Source organism: Carcharodon carcharias, chromosome 8, assembly GCF_017639515.1.
Source record: "Carcharodon carcharias isolate sCarCar2 chromosome 8, sCarCar2.pri, whole genome shotgun sequence".
Classification (NCBI taxonomy): Eukaryota; Metazoa; Chordata; class Chondrichthyes; order Lamniformes; family Lamnidae; genus Carcharodon; species Carcharodon carcharias.
This window is the reverse complement of record NC_054474.1, coordinates 10,339,002-10,358,068: the sequence shown is the minus strand read 5'-3', so window position 1 is coordinate 10,358,068 and position 19,067 is coordinate 10,339,002. Positions and strand designations below refer to the sequence as shown.

The 19,067-nt window shown below is 41.0% G+C and overlaps 1 protein-coding gene across 1 annotated transcript in view; it reads left to right on the top strand.

Annotated features, from left to right (window-relative positions):
* The window catches only part of LOC121280827 (protocadherin beta-15-like), a 183,852-nt gene extending 164,998 nt beyond the window's left edge, over positions 1-18,854 (top strand). Inside the window, exon 4 of the mRNA XM_041193098.1 lies at positions 17,433-18,854. Within this exon, the coding sequence (XP_041049032.1) occupies positions 17,433-17,710 (278 nt within the window). The 3' untranslated portion in view covers positions 17,711-18,854. The remainder of the gene's footprint in view (positions 1-17,432) is intronic.
* The last annotated feature ends 213 nt before the right edge of the window (positions 18,855-19,067 follow it).

The window sequence follows — 19,067 nt, the reverse complement described above, 5'->3', positions numbered from 1 at the left end:
AAACTAAGTCACTGCAAGAATTAATGTACATTGAATTTCTATTTACCCCATACGCAGTGTTCATTGTCCTCTCATGGGGAGGTACAGGAATAAATTTTGGAGATTGGCAAGAGCCAAAACTTCGCGAATTCTGATATGTGCACAAGAGAGCTGCTAGAATTTAGACAGCTAGAAATGTATTGTGCATGCCACTAGTAAGTTTTGTGCTGCTTATCATGTCCAGTGGGGGTCAGTGAGAGAAATCCCAGTGGCAAGTCTGTCCCTCTGAGTGCCATTAATGAAGAAGATTGGCTGGTCATTCATCAACAATGCCTAGGATTTCTTAAGGCCTGCTGAGTCAGATAGTCTGTCAAGTCTGTCGTAGCGGATTGACTTGGTTTCAGCCTTCTGTCATTGGGCTTGTAATCAGCAGCCATGCCATTTAAGCCCCTTCTTCCAAAACTCACTAAATGCCTGAAAAGCTTGGGCTGATATCTCTGTTCGGCAGATAGAAGGCAACAGGAACTCTTCATATGTGACTTGGTAAGCAGCATAGCTCACTATAACATGTAAGAGTACATCACCAGTATCTTTGTGATGACAGTATGAACAATGGTTGCATCAGCTGGAGATGTGAAGATTCAGTATTAGCTGCTTGCAGCTCTTGTAACTATTTATAGTACTGCCAAACCTAATTCACCAATTTATGTTATAAATAAACAAATTAAATGCCATGCATCAAGCTGGCTTATCGTCAACTGCTTAATCCAGATCATTTTGTGAGGGATCATGGCAGAGAAAATATGCCCACTTGGGTGCTGAGTCTTCATATTGATCCGTTCAGGTTTTTTCTTCCTGAAACTATCCCCCTCTTTGCCATGTCACAGTTTGATCATGAAGCTCCCACAGGGACCAGGGGAGGCCCTTTCATTGCATACCTGTTAATTCTAAATCATGAAAGGGAAATGTATGAATATTTGTTCTATATGCAATAAAATGAACCTGAAACAAGGCTCCATGTCTCTGGCAAAAGACCTAAGCATCTTTGCCTTTGTCAGTGTTGGCCCAAAGGATAGGGCAAAGGTGACATCATATCAATATGAATTAACAATGAGCGCATGGCCTCTCTGTCTTCCATTCCATGCTGTTCTGCCATTCAACGCCACAATACTCCATCGTCATAGTTATCCAATTGTTCTAGTGAGTAAGCTGGGTGCACCTCACCCCAAGTGAATCTGAAAACAACACAATATCTTTTGCAAAAGAAAAATAGAATACGGAACTCACAGGTAAGACATTTGACAAAGTCCCACATGGCAGATGGTCAGAAAAGTGAGATCCCATGGGATACAGAGGAAGGTGGCAAATTTGGATCCAAAATTGGCTTAGCCACAGGAAACAAAGGGTAATGGTCGATGGATGTTTTTGCAAATAGAAAGCGGTTTCCAGTGGTGTTCACAGGGTCCTTGCTGTTTGACATATATATTTGTGATTCAGACTTAAATGTGGGATTGGGAAATTTGCAGGTGACACAAAAGTTGACTGTGTAGTTGATAGTGAAGAGGATAGCTGTCAACTCCAGAATGATATAAATGGTTTGGTTCAGTGGACAGATAAGTGGCAAATGAAATTCAATCTGGATAAGTATGAGATAATGCATTTGGGGAGGGCAAACAATGCAAGGGAATACTCAATAAATGGAAAGTTGGTGAGAGGGATTGAGGAAGTGAGAGACCTTGGAGTGGATGTCCACAGGTCTCTGAAGGCGGAGGACTGATTGATAAGTGGTAAAGAAAGCATATAGAATGTTTTCCTTGATTGATCGAGATATTGAATATAAAAGCAGGGATGTAATGATGGAACTGTATAAAATGATGATTAGGCCACAGCTGGAAATTTATGTACAGTTCTGGTTACCACATTACAGGGAGGACATAATTGCTCTGGAGATTTTCAAAGATGTTTGAAAATTGCAACTATGAAGAAAAATCGGATAGGCTCGGGTTGTTTTCCATAGAACAAAGAAGCCTGAGGGGTGACTTGGTTGAGGTGTACAAAATTATGAGAAGCTTAGATAGGCTAGACAGGAGAGACTTGTTTCCCTTAGTTGAGGGGTCAGTTACTGGAGGGCATAGATTTAAGGTGATTGGTAGAAGGATTTAATTGGTAGTTGAAACTTAAATGCTCAACTCATTTATAAGGTACCTGAAGTGCAAAATTTGAAAGGCTACAAGCCAGCTGTGGGAAAGTGGGATTAAAATGAGCAGCTAATTTCTTTCTTTCCTCTTTTTCGGCTAATGCAGACATGATGGGCTGGATGGCCTCATTCTGTGCCACAACTTTCCTATGATTCTAACTCCAGTGAGTAACTGAGGAAAGTACAGTAGATATTTAAGGCAAAGTTACATGAGGGAGAAAGGAATAGAAGGTGAGGGTTATAGGGTTGGATGAAGTAGAGTGCGAGGAGATTCACGTGGAACATCAGCACCAGCATAGAGCAGGTGAACTATATGTGCAATAAATTCTAATCAGTTCTATTGAGGTGATTATGATTACTACAAAAACAACAAGAATTTATCTTAGTGACACCATCCATGGCTCAGTGAGTCCATGCACCAAATGGTGCAGTGAACCACAAAGATCAGACAACTTTAACCTAAACTGTGTGTTAGCGGAGTTCAGCCAAGTTAGTAGACGGGGCACATCAAATGGTTTGCTTGGTCTTGGGTAAGTAACCAAAAACAATTGTGCATTGTTTTCACTTCTGGTATATATGTCCCCACTTCTTTTTAGTCTCCACAGTATTGAGGGTTAAGTGGTGACTCATCATAGCTTCAGGTAGCACAATGACAATCATTATCCACACCAACATAAAAATAATCATTTTGAGCAAGGACTGGTGGAGTGAAGAGAACATCAGAAAGTAATATATTCAGAAACTAGCCTTTAATTCTGAGAACCAATTGTCAAAACAGATCTAATTAAATATGAAACCTCTCCTTGTGAAGGCTGCATCAATATAAGGCCAGTATGCCAGCCACAGAAACACTTTTACCAACAGGGAATTTCTGAGGAGATTGGAATATGAGAAAGTTGCATCCTGTTTGTATTGCCAAATATCACAAAATTAAATGTTTAGTATTATTAGATATAAATTTTCATATATATATTTCTAAAAGGCTCGTGTTTTGTCACACATGCTCATGCCCAAGTCGTAAGATCTTTTCTCCAGTACATTTCACATTCAAAAGAAAGTAATAAACAATAACTGAATATAGGAAAGTAATAGTCAAATTCGATGCATAAACTTCCCATTCAAAACAGTTATATGGACTGCCAGTGAAACGTTACTAAGAACATAAGAATGGGCTCTCAGCAAAATGCAAAACCACAAAAAATGGGAGCAGGGATTGGCTACATGGCCCATCGAGCCTGCTTTTCCATCCAGTACAGTCATGGCTGATCTTAGCTTTCAACTCCACTTTCCTGTCCAGTTTCCGTACCCTTGATTCTCTGAGAGACCAGCCATAAACATATTCAATGATGGAGCATCCACAACCCTCTGGGGTAGAGAATTTCAAAGTTTCAGAATCCTTTGAGTGAAGTAACTCTCATCATCTCAGTACTATATGATCGGCCCCTTATCCTGAGACTGTGCTCCATGTTTTAGACTCTCTAACAATCTCCACTCAAGCCCTTTCACAATCTTGAATGTTTCAATGAGATTGCTTTTTATTCTTCTAAACTCCAGAGAAAAAAAGCCCAATTTACTCACCCTATCATTATAGGGAATCCCCTCACCCCAGGGACCAATTTAGTGAACTTTCTGCACCACCTCCAATGCAATTATATCTTTTCTTAAATATGGAAACCAAACTGTACATCTGTCATCTTATCAAAACCCTGTAAAATTGTAGCAGGACTTCATTATTCTTGTACTCCAATCCCCTTGTAATGAAGGTCAACATGCCATTTGCCTTTCTAATTGCTTGCTTTACATGCATGCTAACTTTCTGCATTTTTGTACAAGCATACTCAAGTCTCTTTGACCATCAACACTTACAAGTTTCTCACCTTTTGAAAGATATTTTGTTTTTCTATTCTTACGTTTCGTTTCCTTCATGCTTACCTACATTATACTCCATCTGCCATTTTGTTGCCCACTCAATTAAGTTGTCTATCTCTCTCTGCAGTTTTTTTCTGTCCTCCCCAAAGCTTAACTTTCAACCTAGCTTTGCATCATCAGCAAACTTAGCAACATTACTCTCTGTCTCTTCGTCTAAGTCATTAATACAGGTTGAAAATAGCTGAGGCCCCAGCACTGTTCCTTGCAACACTCCACTATTCACTGCCTGCCAACTTGAAAACACTCCATTCATGCCCGGTTTCTGCTTCCTGTCCATTAACCAATCCTCAATGCATGCAAATATAATACCTTGAACTCCATGAGCCCATATCTTGCCTGCTAACCTTTTGCGTGGAACCTTATAAAATGCCTTTTGGAAACCCAGGTATACTACATCTACTAGCTCCCCTTTATCTACCCCAGATCAGTTGACTGGATGGTTGTTTTGTGATGCAGAGTGATGCCAACAGTGTGAGTTTAATTCCTGTACTGGCTGAGGTCATCAATGAAGGCCCCACCTTCTCAACCTCACATGAGGTGTGGTGACCCTCAGGTTAAACTCACAACCAGTCTTCTCTCTCTGATGAGAGCCTATGGTCCTCTGGACCTACAGCAACTAGTTACATCCTCAAAAAAATCTAATAAATTTGTTAAATGGGATTTCCTTTTTGTAAAATCATGTTGACTTGTTCTAATCTACAATGCTTTTCTAAGTGCATTGTTAAGACTTTATTAATAACAGATTCCAGCATTTTCCCAACGACTAATGTTAAACTAACTGGCCTGTTTTTCTCTTTCCCTCCTTTCTTGAACAGAGGTGTAACATTTTCCAACTTCAAATCTGATGGGAACATCCCCGCATCTAAGCAATTTAGGAAAAATCACAGCTAGCACATCCATTACCTCTGTAGCTATCTCTTTTAGCACCCTAGCATGTCGGCCATCAGGTCCTTGGGATTTATCAGGTTTTAGTCCTTAAATTTTTCCAATACTTTTTCTCTGTTGATATTAATTTCTTTAAATTCCTCACTACTTTTAGACGCTAGGTTACTATCCATTTCCGGTATGAAACTTGTGTCTTCTACTGTGAGGACAGACACAAAATATTTGTTCAAGCCTCCGCCATTTCCTCATTCCCGATGATAATTTCACCTGCCCCTCCTTCTGAGGGATCAACGTTTAATTTAGGCACTCTTTTCCTTTTTATATACTTATAAAAACTCTTACAATATGTTATATTTCTGATAAAAACAAAAAAACTGTGGATGCTGGAAATCCAAAACAAAAACAGAATTACCTGGAAAAACTCAGCAGGTCTGGCAGCATCGGCGGAGAAGAAAAGAGTTGACGTTTCGAGTCCTCATGACCCTTCGACAGAACTTGAGTTCGAGTCCAAGAAAGAGTTGAAATATAAGCTGGTTTAAGGTGTGTGTGTGGGGGGTGGAGAGATAGAGAGAGAGAGAGGTGGGGGGGTGGGCAGGTGTGGTTGTCACCCCCCCCCAACCTCTCTCTCTCTCAATCTCTCCGCCCCCCACACACACACCTTAAACCAGCTTATATTTCAACTCTTTCTTGGACTCGAACTCAAGTTCTGTCGAAGGGTCATGAGGACTCGAAACGTCAACTCTTTTCTTCTCCGCCGATGCTGCCAGACCTGCTGAGTTTTTCCAGGTAATTCTGTTTTTGTTATGTTATATTTCTGGCTAATTTACTCTCATTTTCTATTTTTCCCCTCTTTATCAGCTTTTTAGTGACTCTTTGCTGGTTTCTAAAATGCTCCCAATCCTCAGACTTGCTTTTATTTTGAAAGATTGCAAGCCTCCTCTTTCAATCTAATACCATACATAACTTCCTGAGTGAACCACAAATGGGTCTTTCTTGCTGAGTTTTTGTTTCTCAGTGGAATGTATTTTTGCGGAACATTTTGATTTGTTTTTTGTAAAGGCTCCCACTGTTCATTTATCGCCATACCTTTTAGTCTATTTACCCAATTAACATAATTAGCCAATTCCCCCCCTCAAGACTATGTAATTGTTTTTGTCTAATATTAAGACTATTGTTTGTGCTGGGTATGTCACTTTCAAACTTAACATGGAATTCAGTGATACTATGATCACTATTTCGCTGTGGATGTTTTACCGTGACATTATTAATTAACCCTGCTTCATTACACAATACTAGATCCACAAAAGCTTTATCCCAAGTAAGTTCCGAAACATATTGCTCCAAGAAAGTGTCACATAAACATACTACAAACTCATCTTCTAGACCACTCTTGTCAATTTGATTGTCCAAGTCGATATCAAGATTAAAGCCCCCAACGATTATTACATTGCCTTTGTTACCAGCCTCAGTAATTTCTGTCCAATGTTATAACTATTTTTAGGGGGCCTATAAATCAATCCCACTGGTGTTTTCTGACTCTTGATTTTCCTAATTTCCATCCATGCTGATTTTACTTCATGATCTTCTGAGGCCTTTCTCACTAATGTTCTTATGTCATCTTTTACTATCAAGGCTATCACTCCTCCTTTGCCATCCTGTCTATCTTTCCAAAATATTATGTGCCCAACAATATTTATTTCCCAACTTTGATCCCCTGTAGCCATGTTTCTGTAATGGTGATTAGATCTAAGCCATTCACCACTATTTGTTACACTAGTTCTCCCATCTTATTGCAGATGCTATGTTTTCAGATAAAGAACCTTTAATTTCATTGTTTCACTTTTGTTCCCTGTAATGACCTTATTTGCTGATGTACAATTTATGTTAAACCCACTGTCACTTCCTGCCTATTCTGCTGCCTTTACCCATATCATTAGACTGTTCTGATGACTCAATATTTCTCTTTGTATATCTAAATCTCCCTTCACCGGAATCCTCTCCCCAATCCCTTTGTTTAAAGCCCTGTCTCCAACTTTAGTTATACTATTGGCGAGGACACTGGTCCCAGCAAGTTATCATAGAAAACAGAATGGAGGAAATGAATGTTTTCAATATTTTTGAAAATTACTTTGGCTGTCTGAAAATTGTCCCTGGCCAGGCAGCATGGGCGAGGAGGTGTTGAGTCCATCAATGGCTGGGGTAGTGATCGGTGTCGAGGAAAGATCATGTGTATGCCTCTGTTGGGGTGACGGGCAAACTTGCAATGGGGTCCTCAGGTGTTAGATCCATGACTTGCATTTAAAAAGAGTCTAATGGCTTTTTCAGGTGTGAGCACGGCATACCAATTTTTTTGATGTTTGCCTGTATGTCATTCAGCGCTTTTCTTGCTCATAATGAACATGTCGTTCTTCACTGCCATACTGGAGGCTTGGAAAGACATTTAGCACCAAATATCTGGTACTGAGTGACCAAAACTTTAGGCTATGCAATTATTAGGTTGACAGTGGTGTTGCATTTGTTGGAACTGAAATAACAGGAAAAGGGTGTAGATGCAAATCCATTCCAGCATCCAATTTATTCCTGTATAATTTATGTAAAGCATTCAGAGCTCATTGTTCCATCACTACAATTTGTTCTGAAGCTAATTAATATATTTCTCGACTGACCAATTTCAAATTTATGAGCACGTTGTGCCTGCAGCCAATATTTTACATCTTGAGGTTACTGCCAACACGTTTCCATCAAATGGAATTAATTTATTTTCTTTTCCATTTGTCAAATAAAGCAGCATCAAAATAATTATCCCTTTGTTCACTAAAGAACCAGGGTGCCTAAAATTAAAAACTTCATGAATATAGAAGCACAAATGTGTTTATTTTGAAAATGCTGCAGGGAAAATACATGAATTAAAATATATATATATATTTTGGCAGCATTAGCTCCTCTAGTAAGGAGCAATTGATAAAATGGAAATTAGGAATAATTCCCCAACGGCACAGTTAGTAAAGGCAGTATAATAAGTATACAAAGCCTAGCCATGGAGTTCAGTAGTTTCTGGTGCTATTCTCCAAGTGAGCAAGCTGAGATGTTATTATGGGCAATGAAATAATTTCAGTGGGACTGAAATTGATCTTCAGTAGTGATGCAAAACTGTTGACAGTAAACCAGCAGCTTATTCTGCAGCATGCCCAATTTGAATGGGAAACAATATCTGTTGAGATATAAAATGAGCTACCAATAATCAGTTTTCCATTGCTGCCAATGACCAATTACACCTTGATTTTCCGTACTAAGGGTGGACTATGTAGTATATGTTCCTAATCCTGTGCACTGTTCTGCTGGAAGCTAAAACACATTTCTATACATAGTGGCTGCAGATGGAATCAGCTTCCAGCTCCAACTAGCTGCACGGCATAGTTGAATAATGTATTGACTCTCATTCCTTATGCTTGGGCAAGACACTTAAGGATCATAGTTACCTATAAATGTGCAGCCAATCATAAACAAATGAATTCAGAAGAACAGAGAAACTTCTTGAAAGTCAGTACCCTCCTCCTTTTCCATCCTCCAGTGGCCGAGTGGCAACATCAACTTTCACATCACCTGATATTACAGGTATCAATGACTTGCAACAACTGAATTCCAATTTAAGTGAGGCAGGTCGCCAACTGCATGGTAATGAGTTCTGGCCCTTGAAATGCATCGAACACTGCGCTGACAGAAAGGGTGGGAGTTCTACCTCCTGCTCCGGTTCTATAAAGGCAAAATACTGCGGATGCTAGAAATCTGAAACAAAAACAAAAAATGCTGGAGAAACTCAACAGGTCTAACAGCATCCAAGGAGAGAAAGACAGAATTCTGCCCTCGGTTGGCGTGCGGGCCCCATCGGCTTGGCGGCGGACGGACAGCTGACCCCCGCCACCAAAACGGGGCCCGCTGCCAATTTGAGTGGGCGGCCTGCCCGACAGGAAGCGTTATGCGCTTCCTGTGCGAGGGGGGTGGAGTAGAGATTCCCCATCTGTCAAAGAGCGCACTGCTTCCTGAGGCAAAGTGCCGTCTCAGGAAGATTCGTGACAGGTAAGTAAAGTCTAAAAATAGATAAGTATTGAAATTATTAACATGTCCCCCTCATGTGACAATGACACATGAGATGGGACATGTTAATAATACACACATAAAATTTATTGAATGTTTAAAAAAAAACAGACATGAAACTTCATCCCGCCAGTGGATAAAGTTTCGTGAACAATCTGGAGCCCACTGGGGCTCCTGGCCTGCCCGCCAGCCTTAAGCTTGGACGGGCAGGTCTTTAATTATCTTAATGAGCCTGTCAATGGCCTCAATTGGCCATTGACAGGTCAGCGGGCGGACAGCTGATTTCGCTGTCCGCCCGCCTTCCTAAAAATTTAAAGGGACCGGGATGACGTCAGGGATTCCTCCCGACGTCATCCCACGTCATTTTCCCCGCGGCGAGTGGGCCCCGCCCCCAAATCGCCGAGAGGAAAATCCTGCCCAGAGTTAACGTTTTGAGCTCATATGACTGAAGAAGAGTCATTCAGGCTCGCAACATTAACCTGTCTTTCTCTCCACAGATGCTGTCAGACCTGTTGATTTTTTACAGCATTTTTTGTTTTGGCTCCTGTTCTATGTTTGGTGTTTAAGTCTATTGCTTAGCTTCAAATTTCCCTTAAATTAAAAGAAATGAAAATAGCATCTTTATGCTGCCACAAAAAACACAAAATTAAGTTATATTAAAGTGCTATGGGACGCGTTTTAAGTTATTGTGATACCTTGATTGTATTGGTTTGTCTTTTTCACTTTCTACTAATTTTCCTAATGGCATCCAGATGAAATATTCCAAATCTTCATAGGCAAGTATGTGAAGTGATGCATTATTGAAGCAGGTAGACCACAAAGATCTGAAGGCCTACACAGAGTTACCTGATGTGACCACTGTTGTAAAGTGTGGGTATGTTGCTGTAAGGTGAAAACAGACAGGTGCTCTGCTCTGTGTTGTGACTGATTCAGTTGGTAAGGTGGAGTTATTTAAAATTCCCAGAGGGAAACTTTAAACAATTGTCATAACCTATAATTTTGAGTGTTATGTTTGAGATGCGACCCTAAACTCAGGAAACAGATCACTAGTTCTCGAGGCTTTCCATTAAACTAATATAAACATTTTATTGATTTACACAGGTTAAAATATATACACATGGCTACATATTACTACTATCATAACTTTTAACAAATTCCCAAACTAATCTCCTTTAAGGCGACAGCAACCCATAATCTTAACCAGACAGCAGGAAAGCATTTTCACTGTACAAATTCAAAATGGGGTTCTTTTCACTGTGGAGCCAGTTGGAGGCTTGCAGCTACCTTTTGATCTCACATTGCCTCTGCTCTGCACACCCGAAAACTACTGAAGTTATACCTACCACCACTGATTGAATTCAAACTCTCATTGTCTCACCAGCCTCTTTGAACTTCACCTTTTAACAGTGAAACCCCTTTCATAGTACCAATTTTATTAGCAATATAAACATATGGCTTGGTATCTGCATACACCCCACTTCTAGAATGCTCTATTCAAAAATTGCAAATGCACACTATCTCTCTTCCATATCAAAGCTAGTACCCTCAAAGCACCAGACTAGCCAGCTTTAATCCAATTAAGACTCAGCCTCAGACTAAACCTCTATTTTAAAAGAAAAATATTTTCTAAAATATTATATACATTAATAGCTTCATGAAATGTGATTCCATCCCCCCCAAACATCACTGACAAAAGATGAACAGCTGGCTGACTTTCATCATGGAGGCTTAAATATAAAGAGTAGTTATTCACTGTAGTATCAGAAGTTGTTAGTTCATATTGACACTAGTTCCAAAATAGGTCACGAGTTTCAGGGGAGAAGAGGAGAATTGGTAAAGCAGGAACTGGAATGCATTGATAATGTTTTAACATGCATGACAACAAGGCACAGGAGGTTGGAGCACCAAAAACCTGAACTAAACTGTGGTGTGAAGTATTTTTGAACTCATGATTGTTCACCCCATAAGTCCAAGGCCAGAATCATCCACTCTCATTTGCGTCATAGTGGACGGGAGTGGGAACTATCGAGCAGTCGCAAAAATCGGTTTCAGGTTGTCGTAAAACCAGTTTGCTGTGTTTCCCGTCCTCGCATGTTGAGAACATAATTTCAATACCTTAGCATCTCATTATAACCCAAATTCACTGGAATCAGCCCCCAACGCTGGATAATCCAGGCACGTCGGTGAGATTGCACGCCGATGTGCTTCACAACCGTACATTAGCAATTTGTGCCAGGTGAGCTGCACTTCACTCTGGACTTCGAGATTTGTTTTCCTACCTTGCTTCGGGCTGCGCTCACGGTCATCAGTGCCAGGCTTCGCAGGCAGCACCACATCACTTTTGACAGGGGAGGGTCACGAGGCTCCACAACTGTAAGGCAGGGGTGGCTTTTCAACAGCTGAGTGAGGAAGTGGGAGAAGTGGCTTCAGGCAAGAAAAGAGGCTACGGGGTGAGGACTGTACCCTGTACTGGGGAAGGTGGGTATCCCAGGTTGTGTGTGAGGGCACCTGCTGATCTGTGCAAGTGACCTCAAGATGGTGAGGGCTGGGAAGTAGTCTCCAGAGGAGATGAGGCCAGATGGACATGTGAGGGTATGTGTGAGAGAGTGAATGGTGATGTCAATCAACAGATCAAGATTCACCATAGACATCAGCTACATATTAACGATTCTGATTAGTTCAGAATTTTCTCTTCCTAAATGCATTGAAAACTCCTACACACAGCGTCGATGACAAATCATTTATCAGTGTGTCAACATGAAATTGATACTGAGGGATTGGGTTTCTACAGGGTTTCTATCAATGATCCATTGTGAATTTGCCATCACATAGTTTGCACCATTACTTGGTGGCTTTCAGGGATCCTCTGCTAATGTTTTGGCAGATGATGAGGACACCCTTGAGAAACTAAAGTGCCACTGTGGAGCTGTTGAAGTTTTTTTTAGCATCCATTGTGTTATCCACAAAAATCAGGACAAATCCAACCCAGCCCAAGTACGACCCCACCAGTCTACTCTCAGTCATCAGCGGTGGGAGGGGTTGTTGGGTCATCAGTAGTGCTTTCAAGCAAGACTGGTTCAGTAATAAGCAGTTCACTCGCAGTCAGATTGGGTTCTGGCAGGGCCACTCAGCTCCTGACCTCATTACAGCCCCAGTCCAAACAAGGACAAAAGAGCTGAACTCAAAAGGTGAGATGAAATTGACTGCCCTTGACATCAAGGCAGCATTTGACTGAGTGTGGCATCAAGGAGCCCAAGCAAAACTGAAATCAATGCGACATGAAAAGCCAATTACAACTGTGAATTACTTAAGCATATTGAGCTTTTTAAGGAAGATTTGTGTGTTTTTAAAGAAATACAAACAAGGACTCTCAGCAAAAGATGGTTGATAATGTCAAGTGACCACTTTCTGGAAAACTCCTATGTGGATTGTACTGACAGACATATCCTGAGAGAACATGGAATGTTGCACCTGAAAAGGTGTCATGGCCTTCTTCACGCAGAGACACTTGAAAAGGAGATAGGAAAGATACAAAAGACTGAACTTGAATCTCCCGTGGTTGCAGAGACAAAAGACTGATTGTATGTCTCAGCAGTCACTCAAAAATCCATCTCCTGTTAATTTATATCTCAGAATGTGTAAATAGTTCTGAGATGGATGCAAGGTGACTATTTCCTCTCATGAAATACACAGGGAAAATGGGTTAAAAAGCTAGCTGCAGATCAGTGCAGTGTTTGCTGGTGTGCTGTGAGAGTGACAACACAATAAGATCAATGAGTCACCTCTGCAGGTGAAGTCTCTCTCTCTCTCTCCTGTTGCTGGAGGCAAGGCTCAGCAGAAGCCACAATCAAAAAGAAAATAGGACAGCTTCTTCAGCTGCCCTGCAGAATCATGTGTTGCCGCCAAACCAACTATGAAACTGCCAAAGTCAGCTCTACCAGAATCACCCAACTTAACAGCCGCATCGTATCATCATGCACGGGTTTTAGAACTAATAAATTTACTCCCTTGACTCAAGAAAGTCTGATTAAATTGGCTTCTTCTAAAAAAAAAAATACATTTGGATTGGGAAAAGGCATCCACATGGGGTAAGGGAATCCCATTTAAACTAACCTTGTAATGAACCGAGGGAGTTGATTAAAGAAGGGGAGACAGCTCATTCTTCCTCAACTGAGGGCATAACACAATTGGGATCCCATTTGGGAAGTTAACAAATTGGGGACCTCACCCATTGACCGGTCAAAATAAATGGGGATCTCGCCCAGGAACTAGTCGTAACAATGCAAATCAGGGGGAAAACTCTCTACTGGTTGGAGCCATACGTGGCACAATAGAAGATGGCTGTGGTTGTTGGAGATCAGTGATCTTAGTCCTGGAACATCACTACAGGACATCCTCAAGGCAGTGTCCTAGGCCTGGTTGCTTCGTCCTTCCCTCCATCATAAGGTCAGAAGTGGGGATGCTAATGGATGATTGTACTGTGTTCAGCACCATTTGTGACTTCTCAGATATTGAGACAATCCATACCCATATGCTGAAAGACCTGGACAACACTCAGGCTTGGGTTGATAAGTGGCAAGTAACATTTGCACCACAAAAGTGCCAGGCAATGACCAACTCCATCAAGGGAGTATCTAACCATTTCCACTTGACGTTCAATGGATTAGCATCACTGAATCCCCCACTATCAGCATCCTGGGGTTACCATTGACAAGAAACTGAACTGGACCAGCCATATAAATACTGTGGCTACAAGAGCAGGTCAGAAGCTGGGAATTCTGTGGATAGGGGTCCTCCTGACCCCTCTAAATCAGGGCTGTGTTGGAATACTCCCCACTTGTCTAGATGATTGCATCTCCAAACCTGCAACCTGTACCACCTAGGAGGACAAGAGCATCAGGTGCATGGGAACACCATCCACCTGCAAGTTCCCCTCCAATTCATACATCATCCTGGCTTGGAACTACACCACCATTCCTTCATTATCGCTGGGTCAAAATCCTGGAGCTCCCTTCCTAACATCACATGGACTGCAGCGTTTCAAAAAGGCAGCTCACCATCACCTTCTTGAGGGCAGCAAGGGATGGGCAATAAATGCTGGCCTAGCCAGTGACGCCTACATTCCTTGAATGAATAAATTTTAAAAAATCAAGAATCCTCTTCTGCCCCCACCACATTTTCTTTACTCCCCTACTCCTTCTTCCATTTCCTCTTTCTCTGTAGCTGCCCCTTTTTCTCTTCTCCCTCAGCCTCCAACCTCTCCCCTTTTTCTCCTCTTTCCCTTCCATCCATTTTTATTAATTTCAGGCCCCATCTGCCCGTGGAAATAGACATTGATGTTACCGACTCAATTTAAAGAGGAGTTACGCTTTCCCAGGATTCTTGCTACAATGTGGTCCTCAACCAACCAAAGCAATTTAACTGACCTTTAATCCCATTGCTGTTTGTGGAACTGTACTGTGCACAAAATGGCTCATTGATTTGCCTATATGACAAGCATGACTTTATTTCAAAACTAATTGATCATGAAAACTCTGTGGGACATCTTGAAGACATGAAATGTGCTTTATAAATGCAATTTATTTATTTCTTATAGAGATTTTCATTTTGTGCAACTGCTAAATTTGTCGAGAAGTGCTGTGTGAAGTGAGTTTTCTATAGATGACACATTTTTAAATCAGGAAAAGAAGTAATGAATTTTGCCTTAGGTCAAGGTCTTGATTATGTCAAGATTGTTTAAGTTAAGGCATGAGGATGCAAAAATTGAAAATCTAAAATGGTACTGAATGGTTTAGATAAAGAAGTATATAGTGTAATAGAACAACTGACATGAACTGAATTGTGTTTTCTTGCTTCAAACATTCTTCCAGTCTTTTCTTGTATAATTAACAATCATGATGATGAAAGCAATGCTAAAATAAGTTGCAACTTTAGAATTGATATGTAGGAAGACAGAAATGTTAACTTGGGTGTTTTACTGCTTTATGTGGCTACTTTGTGCCTGCATGTGTGTATATTGATATTAATTTATGGATCATACATAAATATAGCTACAGTCAGGAATTTCCACATAAAAAAGGCTCAATTATGAGTTCTGGTGGGTTTTCTTGATTGATCAAAAAGGAAAGAATTGGTCTTAGTCGTCTCCTCCATCCTTGCTAACCACCATCCCATCTTCAATCTCCTTTTCTCTCCAAGCTCCATGAAGATATTGTCATCTCCCAAATCCGTACCCTTCTTTCCCGGAACTCCATGTTTGAATCCCTGCAATCCAGTTTCCACCCTTGCCTCTGGATCTTTTCAAAGTCACTGACAGCCTATGGGGGAGGTGGTAGCTTGGTAGCAATATCCAGAGGGCCAGGCCTAATCTTTAGGGACATGGGCTCAAATCCCACCATGGCAACTGGTAGAATTTAAGTTAAATTAAAAATAAGGAATTGAAAGCTTATCTCTGTAATGGAGACCATGAAACTATCATTGATTGTCACAAAAAACAATCTAGTTTACTCATGCCCCTTTAGAGAAGCAAGTCTGCTATCCTTACTTGGCCTAGACTACATGTGACACCAGACCCACAGCAACATGCTTGGCTCTTAACTACCCTCTGAAATGGCTGAGCAAGCCACTCCGTTCAAGGGCAATTAGGCATGGACATTAAATGTTGGCCTTGCCAGTGTTGCCTACATCCCATGAAGGAATAATAAAATGTGACTGTGACAGTGGTAAACTATTCCTCTGCATCCTACCTGACCTGTTTGCAGACTTTGACATAGTTGACCACATTATCCTTCTCCAATGCTCAGCAATTATCATCCATCTGAGAATCACCTGAATTGGCTTCTCCTCCCACTTCCATACCGTTACCAACTGTATCCCTCAAAGACCTATCCTTACTTCCCCCCACCACCCATATCTCATCTAAACCCTATCTATGCCCCTTGGTGATACTATCCAAAAAGACAGCATCATTTTCCAAATGTACACTGATGACACCGAACTCTACCTTACCACCAAGTCTGTCAACCCCTTCACTGTCTCTAACTTGTCAGTCCACCCTGCATCTGTGACCTCATCCAGCCCCATAATTCTCTGAGATATCTGCACTCCTCCAATTCCATTTTGAACATTCCCAATTTTAATCACTCCATCAAGGCCTTAAGTTCTGGAAATGTCTCCTAAAACCTCTTTGCCTCTCTTCCTCTGGTACCCTCTTTAGGATGCTACTTAAAACTTACTTCCTTGGCCAAGCTTTTGGTCATGTGCATTCCTATCTCCTTATGTGATTCAGTGTCAAAAATTTGTTTGATAATGCTCCCGTGAAGCATCTGGGGACATTGTCCTATATTAAGGATGCTACTGAAAAAAGACAGATTTCTATTGTCTTTATTGAAGAGTATGAAGAAGATCAAGAAGTTGTGATTCAATTATTATACTTGGAGAGAAATTGGGCTGGATTTTCTAAAGGTGGTAGCATTCGCAGAGCCAAAAGCTTCAGCCAGTGGTGGGGCCCATGAAAGCACATTGCCGGTGGTGAACAATTAAATGGCCACCACTGGTGCCGCCACCCCAATTAAGGGTGGTGGTCTGCGCCCAAGAGCTGCCACCTAATCAGAGGGCAGCCAACTGAATGATCTCAGCAGCATTACTGTTAGAGGTGGATGGCCAACCTCGAAGGGTTGGGGTCACCGGGTGTTGGGGGGGATGTTTCTGTCGTGCATAAGAGGCGTAGGTGCCATAGTAGCAACTATTGCTGATGGGGGACTGCTTCATCAGCGTACAGAGATGAGGGTGCCCTCCCCAGAGTTCAAAGCCACCAGGTTTTGCTTTGCAACTTCCCCACTTGCTGGCTGACCCGCTAAAATGGGAAGTGGCCCATTGGCAGTGGGAAGTGGCCCATAATTGGCCAGTAAAGTGGCTCAATTGGGTTCCCGACAGGCGACTGACCCACCAACTTGGCCTGCCTCTGGCAAATTAGCATAGTGGCAGAAAGACTTTGGACAGGCCAATGAAACCTTCCTGTGCTATTTTGCCTGCCTTCACACCTCCCAGCCTGTTGCCAAAGGGCTGGTAAAATTCCAGACATTGTTAAGTCAACACATCAAGTTTTTTCAAGTTTCTAGCTCTCAACTCTAGCACAATCAGTAACTAATAAAATATTAATCAGTTAACCATGGACAATACCAAAGGCAATTTAATAGCATGGTGGAAAATTGTTAGCCAGATGTGTTGGCTTTCTGAAGATATCTGAAAATGCAGGAAAATACGAATATATTCATATTCCTCCTAGATATGGTAATCTGCTCTTGTCAGCAATTGTATTTGTGCTCATGAGTAATTTGTTTTACAGATGTGGACTACATTAAAGCATCTCCAGATCTGGAAGATGGCATACCTACCTGGGCACCCAGGTTTGGAACTCAGCATCTTGGAAACTTGGAACCTGATGAGTATCAGTCTAACATCTACATGGGAGGCACTCCAGTCATGCTATCTAGCAAACAGGACCAAGTTGCCAAGCAGGATGGGCAACATTCTGCTTCTTCCACTCGAAAGAAGAAGAAGCGTACTAAACGATCAGAAAAACGAGAGAGTAAAGCTGCCAAGGAGGAATCACAGAATGAGTAACGTCATTTGTCACAGCAATCTGAGAACTCTCAGAAACCAGGTCAGATCATCAGGGTAGACACAAGGGTTCTGTAAATTCAATTTAAAATCACATTTGGAAGAAGTATTGTTGTGTGCACTCAAATGCTAATTTGTTTGTCTTGGATGTTTTCTAATTCTAGTTAAAGGGTTTTATTTAGCTTGGCTCTATTCCTTGTGTTGACCAACTTTCATTTCTTATATGTTCAACTGTAACCACATGAAAGTCAATGGTAAAAACAAATTAGAAACAAATGATTCAAAATAACTTCATGCTAACATAACATTGAAGCCAACACCTTTTGTGAAATATGTATTGTCAATTTTACACCCTTAGTGTCTTTCCCAGTGTCTGACTACAGAACAGATTAACTGTACTATACATGTTTAAAGTGAAAAAATATATATGACGTTAGTGAATATTGATTAAATCTTGAACTAGCCAGCTGGATAAGCAATCAGAATTCACCTGAGATGCGTGAAGACAAATGTACACAAAATCTAAAAGCTGTTTTAAGCAGTGATCATTTCTAGTGCCAATGCATAAGGATTTTATTCCACAGGAATATGGATTAAAAAGTTCTTGAGTCAATGCATGTCATGCCAAACTAGCGACTGCAGTTTCTCCATGTCTCAACAAATTGTGACTTGGATTGAAGAACAGCATGTATTTGCCATTACTTATATGGTATTCAAACATCTGACAGTTAGATATATTTTCCTCTGTGTGTAAAGTTGGGGAAAATAATCTTACTAAACTTATTATAAAGCCTTGAAAGCTGAATGAATGAAATTTCTTTAACTTTACATGCAGGGCAAAATGCACCTCTGTGTGTCTAACAGAATGTGGATGAAACAGTAAACTGGCTTCAGCTACTCACCTTAGCTAGGTCAGGCTGTTACTGCTTAATTTTCATTTGAAGCATATTGTACATTTTTGACATCAGTAATCACAAAAATACGTCACTTTCTTTTTCAATCACCTGCGGCAAACTATGCATTTTTGTTACATTTGTACCAAAGGTGGCTTTCTTTCTCAATAACATCAAATGTAATCTTTTATGCTTAGTCTATTTTCGGATGTATTCTGTTTTTGCATGTATAAGTAAACGTGATCAGGACAATCTTTACCATGTATGCGTTTTTAATGACTAAATGTTTCACTTCTTATACAACTTTACAGCTTTCTGCACACAGATAAGTACTCTGCCCTAACTAAAGTAGCTCTTTATTCATTCCTGAATATCTGTACATCTGCATTTTTTCATACTGTTAGTAGCTATGTTAGAGAAAAAAATTGGCTCTTGGGGCTGAACTGCAAAGCTTTAGCTGGTGTTCT